This window comes from Liolophura sinensis, chromosome 11 (assembly GCF_032854445.1).
Source record: "Liolophura sinensis isolate JHLJ2023 chromosome 11, CUHK_Ljap_v2, whole genome shotgun sequence".
Taxonomy (NCBI): Eukaryota; Metazoa; Mollusca; class Polyplacophora; order Chitonida; family Chitonidae; genus Liolophura; species Liolophura sinensis.
The window spans coordinates 32472482-32484874 of NC_088305.1; the positions used below are offsets into that span (position 1 = coordinate 32472482).

The following is a 12393-nucleotide window of genomic DNA, read 5'->3' on the forward strand; positions in this document are numbered from 1 at the left end:
GTTGCGTCATATCGCCCTGGCACGCGTCAGAGGCATGAGTTGCATGTCACCTCTGCTGAATTGCGTCATACCGCCTGGCACGCGTCAGAGGCGCGAGTTTCATGTCACTTCCGCTGTGTTGCGTCATATGGCCCTGGCACGCGTCAGAGGCGTGAGTTTCATGTCACTTCCGCTGAGTTGCGTCTTACCGCCCTGGCACGCGTCAAAGGCATACACGACCTGTCGTGAGTCATGCATTAATCGGTTTTAGCGGATGCACATGTACGCACATGTGTGTAACTACTGACACGAGGCGTGTAACTACCGACGTGAGGCCTGTAACTACCGACAAGCGGTGTGTAACTACTGACACGAGGCGTGTAACTACAGAGACGATGAAAAAAAGGATCAAGTGCCATCAGTTAAACTGGAGACCACGTACATACCCTATACATACTTTCAAATAAATCCAAGCTGCAGCAAGGGTAATACGGCTGACCATCATAAATCCTGTCTCAACTGGCAATTTCTGGAAGGAAACAATGACCGGCTTTTTGGCATCAATCTTTGTACCTATGTCTGCTGGTTAACTACGAAAGCCAGAGGTCTGGTCCCTATGCATTGTTTTAATGTAATTGTATATAAAATTTGACGACACGTCGTTTGAGTCATTCTAGATGACTGACGTCTTATAAATTGTAACTAATATCACAGCATTCTTTTTACCTAATTCTGCCTAAGGCATGGTGCTGGGGTGGGTTTATTTGTTACCTTGTAAGCAGTTAAAAATGATTTCTGTATAACATCTGATGATGGGAGCAGTTTGCTCTCGAAAGCTCATGTCAACAACTCCATGTATAGATTGGTACAACTCGTAGTGTCTGTATAATATCTGACGATGGGAGAAGATGCTCTCGAAAAGCTCACGTCATTAACACCATGTATAGAACAACTCATCCTGTGGTGATTGGTTTTTGTAAAACCTCTACATAGCCGAACATCTTTCATATTAACCTTGTAGGTCACGTCATGAAATTAACCGTAAACGGGGGATGGATATTCCACTCTTAAATACGACAAAGGATGTTGATGGGTCAGAGTTAGCCTGACCTTACCTGGGCAGATATAATAGTAATGGTTTAACATAGCTCCGTTTCCAGGTTCATCAGGTGCTTTGTCTGGGCTTTAGTTAAGCCTTTCTCCTGGCAAACAACATACACAAGCTGAGAACGAAGCTTGATCTTCTTTTCTATTTAGGTGGTACTTTAATAAAACAAGAACATTAAACATGCATGAACCATAATACATTATATTAAACAGGACAGTTCCCTGCGAACCTCGGATACTGGTAATGGCATGAAAGCAGCGGTAAGAAACCAGAACCCCCAATCCCAGGACAATAAATAATCTCTAGTCCCTTCATAATTGTTTTCGAAGAAAATGTGCACGCAAATCCACCAAGACAGGTAAGACATGCAAGATGTTTCATAAGCTTTGTTTTCAAAGTCTTCCATTCTAAAGCTACTTAGCCTCAACATGTCCGTTTTACAAAGCCTTCCGAAATCGTGGTTGATGTAAAGTACATGACAACATATAGTAAAGAAATACACGTACGTCACCATGATAGATACACTTGACGTTACGACAATCGTGTAAAACAGGCCAAAGCATGAAAGGCCCATTCATCTAACATATTTTTTTTTTGTTATTTGAAACTTTAATTACGACAATCCACCAACACAAGTATGGGTCACGCGGTATGCTGGCATACATCAATGCAGTCCAAGGTGGAGGAAAACCCAAAATGGTTCATTATCGGGAGGTATCAGGAAGTATTCAATGGACAACAAGCGCTGACCTATTGCGGTGTTCTCTGAGATGACAAATTAGGAGTGGTAATTAGGAGCAAATTCCTGCGGATACAAAGTCGCCGTGAATTCCGATTTTTCCAGCCGATACATGCAACTACTAATTTATTGTAGAATAACTTCTTTGTTTTGTATATTTTATTGTGATCTGACGTTCCTTTCAATTTTGTTATAGACCACAACAAAGACAGTGTCTTCTTGTAATATATATATATTTTGTCGCATCACTAGAACGTCATTATCCCACATAAACTTTAAAAATCATAACTCTTTATATTTATGTTGCTGCATAATCGAGATATAGCAGTTCAAAGAAAGCAAAATCGCGCACATGGAGAATCCTGTTTCCGCTGGCGCCATGGACGCGGACGCTGTTTTGGCTTTAATCCATTAGAGTGTTGGGTAAGATTTATTTTTATTTTTTTTTTTACGCCGCGCTCAAGAATATTTCACTTTTAAGACGGTGGTCAGCATTATGGTGGGAGGGAACCAAGCAGAGCCTGGAGGAAAGCTACGACCATCCGGCAGGTTGCTGGAAGACATTCCCACGTATGGCCGGAGAGGGCGCGAGTATGAGCTGGATTTGAACTCACAGCGACCGCATTGAAAGGAGGGGGGGGGGGAGGAGGGACGCTCCTAAGCCGCCCTGGCGCGCTAACCCTCTCAGGCCAAGGAAACCGTGACGTGAAATCGTGTCTCCCTTTTTCCTAACGGTGTATCCCATGACCCCGCAACAATTCATATTAAAAGTTGACTTATAAAGTTACCAACCACACCGGAACAAAATGGCTGTGATCGTTTAGTTATGTTTCTATATTCATCTCCTAAAATAACTCTAAACATACTTACGCTACACAATGAACGTGAAACATTTTCTATCCAGGCTTACGAGCAGGAAGAAAAACTGGACTGCGTGTTCGTAGTGCACCACGTTTAGCTATGATTTGAGTATGAAGTGGTTCCGCTTCAGGACAGATGTCTTCTTCCCTTCGTAAGCTTGATATCCTAATGGCGCCAATGTTTAAAACCGGCAAAGTACAGCCATAAAGAAGGGATTGTTTGATCATTATTTGGAAGGGTCACGGAAATTCATCTCGTTTGGGCGCCATATTTCATTCTGGAACATTTAGCCTGACATACATTTACGCCTTGTGTTTTAACCGCACCTCGGTTCAAGCTGGTCAAAAGAGACATGTCATCTATCAAAATATCAATTAAGTTGAATGTTTTTCCTGCTAACTTTAAAACAATCGTTTACTTTGGATATCATTAAATCGAAAAGGGCACACGAGAGCCGAACAAAATAGGGCACAGCGCAAAGAAAACACAGTGGTTATCTTCAAACGGAGTAAAAGTGAGCGGTTGGGGGTAATTCGGCCCGGGATCGATGTTAGATGTTTATCTCAGCCTGATACTGGTCTCTTAATACCGCTGAGTAAACACGAGGGCTACACTCACGGCTAGGGGATGTTTTGACCGTCTTTGACGGGAGTAACTTCAGTGCCAATCTAACCTTCTGTTACAGTTCATTATCTTCGTGGGTCGTCGAGAACTTCGGCTTATTAAACTTTTCGATGGTCTCAAGTTTTTTCTTCATCAATAATAAAACGCCTGCTTGTTTCTTTACTGTAGCTGTTTCAAAATCTTACACCCTCACATTGCTCACTTTGAAAAAGTTTCAAAAACCTCCCTAAAACAGCTTCGTGGATGTATCCTTGAGGGAAAATGCCATCCATCAGTTTAATTCATAACTGTTTACCTCAGTCATCGTTTTTATCCAAAAGTGACAACTGCATGCCGAGTGCTATCACATGTTCTGCAACATTTCATGAGCCTGGATAAGAGGGAAACAATTCTCAGTGACAAGCGCAAACAAACTTTTAGTGAGTTAATTCCCTTGTTACCGGTTAGACGACAAAGCCAAACTTATAAAACTAAACATTCTAAATCAGGACTGTAAGACGAACCATCTCCAATAAACAACCAAAGAACATACTCGTCGTACAACTATATTTTACAGATGAATGTATATCTAAATTCACAAAGGTTTACACAAATGACTGTTTATTTTATTATGCAATAACACTCAGAGTATTAGTGAGCATGACAGAAAAGCTTCATTTCATTAATAGTCCCTGTTTTTGAATGTTTCACCCAGTGGCGTTCTGGCAGCATACAAACGTCAAGAGATCAACACAAATTGATCTAAAGAAACAGACAGACAGATTGGTCTACATGAAGTAGGACAAGGCTTCAGATTATCCCTTAAAGAGTGATGTTAAAGGATGTGTCCAAAACGGATGTGCCCAAATTACTCAAGCAAAACAATCAGAATATTTCGTTTCAGTGAAACTAAACATAACCACAGAAATTTAACTTGCATAACGTTATAATGTTGCTTTAACATATAATTTCATCAACATTTTAATTATAACTTTAGATATAATTTCGGCTTGGAATATCGACAAATTATGAGTGAGAAGTGGATAAGGGGATACTGATTACGCCCAAAACGTAATCAATCTAAGGCCGCATTGGACTAGGGGTCTTTTTCCGGGAGGACAATTCAGCTCCAAGCGGTGAAAGAACATATTCTGTACTGTTTCTACCCTGTGTTGATTATGAACTAATAACTCCGCTTTACGGGCACAAGTATACAGAAGCGGTGATGTATTACACCAAATCACAGAAGAGTAGGCCTACACCGCTTGGACTGACTTTATCCAGGCGGGATACATGTTCCCCGTTAATTGTACCTGTTCGAACAACGGCATCCGGGACAGCAACTCAAAACGGCTCCAGATACGTATGCCTAAGGACAAGACGAAGTGAAGTTTACTTCTTCAGGCACATAAGCCACATAAGGACTCTAAAACATCAAATGATCCAAAATTTATACAACAAATGACGTCCTGCATTTATTTATTTATTTGACTAGTGTTTTACGTCGTGCTCAACAATATTTCACTTATGCGACGGCGGCCGGCATTATATTGGGAGGAAACCGGCCACAGCCCTGGCGAAACCCACGACCATCAGCAGGTTGCTGGAAGACCCTCCCACGTACGACCGGAGAGGAAGCCAGCATCAGCTGGGCTTGAACTCACAGCGGCCGTATTGGTGAGAGACTCCCGGGTCATTACGCTGCGTTGGCGCATTAACCAACTGAGCCACCGGGGGCCTCTCGTTCTGCATTTAAACACAACATTTGGATCGTTTTGCCTTAACTGTCAAAGGATCAGTTGCAAATGAAATGTTCACAACTTTTCCTTCGGTTAATTCATCTAAAAACCCAGATAAGGGCTCCAGAGAAATTCCTGCATTCACCCCCGCACTGAGTAGCCTAATTATCTATGATATGGTCATCTATACGTATAGGAGTATTGTATATACATGGAGATGTACATCTCAGAAAATGACGTTGACTTCATACTGTATTTCACCTTAAGTGTGTTACAAGTACGGGTATGCAAAAATGCACTTTCAAAAGCACATAAAGGCTTTAAAATGACATTTTTAAAGTCAACATCTAAGTTTATCTGGTAAGAAGATAGCGAAACTTCACAAAACAAAAAGAACAAAACGTTTAAATGGACCTGTGTACGGTGAAAAATCAATCAAATGTATCACTTGAAAAATGCCAGAGAGATAACTATGACCACAGTACCCAGTATGTAACATCACTAAAAAGATTTCACTAAGCACATCACTGTCAGAAATCTAATGTTTGCACCCCTGGCAACTTCCCATATTCTATATAAGGTGCTCTGTATATACATACCTTGGTGTTATAGCCCTGGTGACCACGAATACTGTTATGTACAGTGTACACATGTAGCATGCAGAGAGTACTATACAATATAATTGTCTTTTGATGGGGAAATCATGAAAGTACATGACACGGAGCTGGAAGTCGAGCATACAGATTTCTAACACAATACAACATGTCCAGAAAAGCAGATCCGATGACGTGGTAAAATTACTGCATATGCTGCGCTGAGCTGAATGCAGAGGTCATTTAACCGTAGCTCAAGTGTTGAAGTAGCTCTATAAAAATTTTACAGCACTGAGATTAAACCCAGTGCAGCTTTCTTCTCTTCACAAAATATTTGCAGTTCAAATTCAGCTTCAGTCTGTAATGGTCTTGGTGTTTCAGAGTGCCCTTTAAAGACATGATTGATCTATCAGACAGCTTTTCCACTTAAGTCTCATTCTGCACTTGGGTTTGCCCAATGTTTCCATGGTAACAAATAATATCCATGGCTACACACATTAGGCCTACAGAGATGAGATACATGTATGTATGTTCATGCTGGCTAGATAAATTCAAGCTGATCTCGGTTTAATAATTAAAATATTCTTGTGCAAATGTTTCTATTTCTCAATAATCCCATGGTACATACATTTTGCATATGCATGTCCATAAACCCATCTATATACTACCCTAATCCACAGTTAATCATATAATTATCAGGTGATTTTGTCATCAAATTAGTACAGCAGGGTGACTTGGTGAAATATTCCATGAAATCATATGCGGTTTACCTTAAAATTATGCAGTCCAATGCTTCAATTTTAACATGGGCTTGAAATACCATATTTAAATACTGAATGCCAGTTCTGTAACACTCTTCTATTTGTACAAAATTTACCTGTGTAAATATGTACCTAAGTGCGCATGAAAGGGCTATGTTAACGTTTCGAGTGAACATGAAAGGGCTATGTTAACATTTGGAGTGCACAGGAAAGGGCTATGTTAACATTTGGGGTGCACATGAAAGGGCCACGTTAACATTTTGAGTGCACATGAAAGGGCTATGTTAACATTTGGAGTGGATATGAAGCTTTAAAAATAACTTGTCATCGAATAGGGTTCATAAAGACCACATGACTACAAGTATGATTTTCGTGAAAATAATAATCAAAAAAAAAAAAATTGACTAAAATCCAGTTGAGACGTACCGTTTTCCGCTGGAAGTTTATACACTTACATATACTACAAGTAGCTCTACATTTTGCTGTCTTTCACTTAAAGCCTTTTGCCTAGTCTAAAGTTGTAACATTTATTTGCAAGTTTGACTTCATCTTCAACACGCAATATTGTACATCGTCCAATCTGCACACATCAAACTGTCACAGCTTTATCTCATTTCATTGAAACAGACTTTGCCACAAGTGAAAACACACCTGAGTGCATATCACAGGTATACATGTAATGGTATAAAACAAAAGCAGCACTATCAACCCAGCCACACTCAATCAAAAAACTCAATTACACTGATTAAAACAATAAAAATATTCCTATGGACGAGGACCCTATTTCACAGTTTCTCTAATGGAACTCAATTCAAACTCTCTTTAGAATCACCCAGAATATTACCCCCTTAGTCATGTTAGTCTCAGTTAATATTTATGGCTGAATTATGACGTTTGCCTTGTTCTTCAAGATAGGGGACACTTCCGTAGAATTCCCATCGACAATTTCTTTTATACCAGAATGTGACATCTTCAGCAGCTGGAACACATATACATTTCCAGGAACGGAGGAAAACCTCTCCACAAGCTTTTATGACCATTGGCATCCTCCAAGAAGTTTTATGACCAGTAGCATTCTCTAAGAAGTTTTATCAACACTACCACCAGGTACTACCAGCCCAGAGTGCAGTCTGTGTTAACTGGGCTGTGATTTGCTGGACTGGTCATGCCTGCCACTAAGGTCCTCCACACAGCCGTCACTCTCCTCCTCCTGGGGAGTTTCCTTGATGCCCGGCATGTGGGGCTGTACAGTACTGATATGAGGCAGACTCTCGGGTCTCTGCTGCCACAGTGCCCTAGCGTGGAGATCTTCCAGCTGCTCAACCACTCCCCTGGAGCGTCTGTGTCTCATTTCGTGCATGTACAAAGCACTGAAGCTCATGTCATTAGAAAGCATTTCTATAGTGCCTTCGTCTATATGTATGTTAGACGGCGACGGTCCAATCAGGCTGCCCTGCAGGCTGCCAGATGTGTGAAGGCTTCCCAGAATTCCACTGCTTGATCCCAACGGACCCTCTGTGTGGGAAACTGCTCCTCGAACATTGAACTGTGGCCGAGTTTGTGTGACAGGGGGCGCCAGGGAGCCACCAAATGACGGAGACAGACAACTCTGTAAGGCCACACTAGACATGCTGGAGTACTGCAGAGGAAGACAAACAAGTCCTTTGTTCACATCAAGACCATACAGTTACATATGTAATTAAGCAGTTATCTTTTTCACACATTTATTGATTCATTTTATTTATTTGATTGCTGTTTTATGCTGTACTCAAGAATATTTCACTTATACGACAGCAGCCAGCATTATGGTGGGTGGAAACCAGGCAGAGCCCAAGGAAACCCACGACCATCCGCAGGTTGCTGACAGACCTTCCCATGTACGGCTGGAGAGGTTCACACATTTACAATGAGGATGGGTTCAAGCTAAAATAAAGCAAACTCATTTACATAATTTATATCCAAACTGCTAAATATGCAAAAGGCAATGCATAAATCGTCAATCTGCAACGAAGTGAATCTGCACAGAAATTTTTATCACCATGAGACAATATTTGAAACATTCACTGCAAGGAAACAAATGATTTGTTTTAATCTGCATACCCTAATTTTTCAAATTTTTAGGACAGTTATTACTACTGCTGGAAGCAAACAATTACATTTCTATGTCTCCCTCACATTTGTGGAAAAGTAAAGATATGAGTAGTTGCTCATTATATGGACTAATCAAATCAAACAAAAAAAAAGAAACTAAATATTCCTGCTACAATTACATGTATATTTGCTAAAACAAGCATATCTGGAAGGGTTATTGTACAGCCTAACTGACAGAACCAAATTATATATCCTTTGCTTTTTTACCAACAATTCACTCTGGCAACTTCTTACTAGCTTTTGTCTAAATTTCTCTGTATGCACCACCTTGTGATGTTTGTTCAGATGCGTGACTATATTATCATCTGCGTTGATTAGTGTGATGGGTTAATACCTGCGATAACCCTCTCTGCTTCGACGCTGATGTTCCCCAATGCATCCCGACGTAAGTAAGTTCTGAAGCGCACGTCTCTAAATTTAGACATTGTATGTGGTGGGAAAAATCAAAGTATAACAGAACGAGACTTTTAGACTACTCACCCTGTAACCTGGCTGACCGAGACTATAGAAGGAGTTGAAGAGAGGGTTGTCTCCCGGCATGGCACTCATTGTGGATGCATCCCGGTGTGCTGAAATGACAGAGGCACACGTTATGAAGAAGACTGCATCACAGCTGTACTCCTACAGAGCAGTGGAACTCACCATGGAAGATTACATACCCCATATGAACTTCACTTAAAATCTGTTTCCCATAGATAAGAAAGTCTTGAAAACAAAATACATACAACACAATTTATGTGGCAATATACATGTAATGTTATGAAGAAGCCATTGAGGCCAGTTTTTTTTCACTTAAAAGGTTTTGGTAACCTTTGATCAGCCTTACTATGTATACTTGATTCTACACTCACAGAGTTACAGGGATAATACAGCAAAAGTGTTTTGGGCTGGTAATAATTTCATATCAGCCTTACATGTATACATGTATGTCAGTCAGATATATTTCAGACATTTTGGTTATCGGATAATTATGGTAGGACTACATGCAGGATCATCCTAAAACCTTACATGTACATCAGACATGCATATATCTGTAGAATACATCGTTTACCTTGTTCCTTGAGGTTATGGAGAAACATGCTACAGTTCTCAGGAGGCCTCCACTCTGGGTTTGTCAGCTGGAAAACAAAAATTTTGATTACAGAGTAGCAGTTGATGAAAATGATGATGCAGTTCTACAACTATAAAATACATGGGGCTGTACCAGCAAACTTTATTTTTAAAAGTAAAAGACGCCTAAAAATCGAAATAGGTATCACTAAGTAGACCACTTATGCACAAATACACTTTCATTTATTTTTTTATATTTTTTTTTATAAAAGTGTTACAGGCGCTCAAACATTTGAATTCTAAGGTGGGCTTTATTGACCATACTGTCAGAGGTTAGGAAATCTAATGTCACAGAAGTTTATCCCACTCTAATCACGACACCTTTCTATAAGAGATCTTTCCACCCATGAGTAAAAGATTACGGATATAATGTTCCCCAAAATTCCTTCCTTTTGGTGAACATTGCGAAAAAAATGTGGTGTGACCTCAGAATTCCTAGATACCGTCAGTGTGATTCACAAAGCCCACCATAGTATTCAAATATTTGAATGCCTTTCAACACTCTTTAAGAAATCTAAACAAATAAATGAAAGCATTTTTACGCATAGTTTTCGGTTGTCTATTTTGAACCTTACTTCATATTTTAGCTTTCTTTTACTTTCAAGGTCAAACTGAAAGTTACAGCAGAGTATTTAATGTAATGTATGCGTGTAATACATGTATATGAGAATGAAAGTATTACCATTTTTCTATTCACAGGTGCACATGTACATGTATGCAATTTGTAACTGTTCTCTGGCATGTCTGGATAGAAATAAACCCCTCCCACCAATGCTGGCTTCCTCTAGGTCTGCCAGCTTTCCTCCCATCATAATGCTGGTGAAATGTTCTTGAGCAGGGCACAGAACACCACACAAATAACATAAATAAACAAAGAGCAATACAGCACACTTATCTGAACGGTCTATAATTTGCTCAAGCTCCATTGCTTGTTCCCCTTGAAATTTGAAACACTGTGACATCAAAATGGCCCTCATACATGTATATTCATCTGACATGTCTAACTATCAAGAACATCACAAAAACTGTTACATGTTTTAACCATGACTGAAGAGAACTATTAATAATGTCACAACGTTCTAAAAACCAAAGAATGATAAGAGATGGACTTTATCTATAGAATGGTACATTGGGCAACATCGGAGTTATTTTCATGAAGAAAAATCCCAAATAACAGGAGAAGCGTGTTCACAACAATTTAGCAGAAATTTTTTTGTATTGCAACTCACCTTTACCAACCTCACAAACACATGTACTATACAGACTATAATGTCATCAAAGCCAACAGAGGCAGCATGGATCCCAACATGCTTCCGACAGTCAGATGTACTATCAGTCTGCTGAACTTAAGTATTTTGCAACAAATATACTGAACATTTTCCAAAAACTTGTTTCAAATATACCACAAGGACAATCAGAGATGGATAACAACCTCTGGGCGACAAGGTCATAAAGAATAGCCAGCTTGAACTCACATGGAAGTGCATGAGGGAGAGCTCTATCTTCCCGTCTTCTCCCTGATGGTCCGAGTCAGCCTGTGTCTCTTCATTGACCACCCACTGCAACAACAACAACACACTTTCACACACCACCAAATATATACAATATCAACCACCAAAGTTTTCTTGAAAATTTCAATCCACTCTCCATTCTTTACATTTGGCATATTAGAAACAAATCAAATCTTGCTCATCATTCATTTACCTCGTATGCCAATATCCCATTCATGGTAACTTTGCCTCAAGAAATACCGTCAGTGGACCATAGCAATTAATTCTTCCTTGTGTTCTTAGACAATTGAGTATCTCCTGAAATCCATTTAAACCTCGGTTCAATGGTTTCTGGGGAACTGACATGCAAGTCTGTCATTAACAATAAAACATGTATTCTTCTACTGATGGCTTACCTGAGGGTTGCCATGTTTACGTATGTCCATTTGGGCAAATGAACATACATCCCCTACCCCAACAACATCCACTGTGAAGTTTCGGAAGAAATCCACGATGTCCAGGGCTTTGTTCCTCAGGCCAAAACACAGGATGAAAGGTGTGATGAATGGACTAAGCAATTCCTCACACAGGTAAGTCTGTGAACAATGAGGTAGCCAGTGGTTAACAACAATATATAGACATTCTGAAGGGCAAATGACAATTATAGACAGAAACTAATGTTCCCACAGAATATGTGTAACATCTACCAAAACATACACATGTATATACGGGGTTGTGGGAGCAGGGATGCTGGAACATCAGTAGCTCACTCCACCAAAATGTTGTTCATGGCACCTCTAATAAGCATGAGGCTATAATCCAGATCAACCTAGTTCACCTGTGGCTTTCAAAGAGGAGGTGTTTCTTACGCCGATCAGTCAAGCAGGAGGCTTTTCTTGTACAGGTCAGTCAAAGATGAGGTTTTCCTTGTACAGGTCAATCAGACAGGAGGGTTTTTTTTGTACAGGTGAGTCAAAAAGGAGGCTTTTCTTGTACAGGTCAGTCAAACAGGAGGTTTTTCTTGTACAGGCCAGTCAAAGAGGAGGCTTTTCTTGTACAGGCCAGTCAAAGAGGAGGTTTTTCTTGTACAGGTCAGTCAAGGAGGAGGTTTTTCTTGTACAGGTCAGTCAAAGAGGAGGTTTTTCTTGTACAGGTCAGTCAAAGAGGAGGCTTTTCTTGTACAGGTCAGTCAAACAGAAGGCTTTTCTTGTACAGGTCAGTCAAAGAGGTTTTTCTTGTACAGGTCAGTCAAACAGGAG

At 40.1% G+C, this 12393-nt stretch overlaps 1 protein-coding gene across 1 annotated transcript in view; it reads right to left on the reverse strand.

The window, feature by feature from the left end:
- Positions 1–4761: 4761 nt before the first annotated feature.
- LOC135477435 (autophagy-related protein 9A-like) overlaps positions 4762–12393 on the reverse strand; it is a 45762-nt gene continuing 38130 nt past the window's right edge. Inside the window, exons 18-22 of the mRNA XM_064757536.1 lie at positions 11551–11730; positions 11120–11203; positions 9586–9652; positions 9015–9103; positions 4762–8022 (exon numbers count right to left, since the gene is read on the reverse strand). Of these exons, the coding sequence (XP_064613606.1) occupies positions 7519–8022; positions 9015–9103; positions 9586–9652; positions 11120–11203; positions 11551–11730 (924 nt within the window). The 3' untranslated portion in view covers positions 4762–7518. The remainder of the gene's footprint in view (positions 8023–9014; positions 9104–9585; positions 9653–11119; positions 11204–11550; positions 11731–12393) is intronic.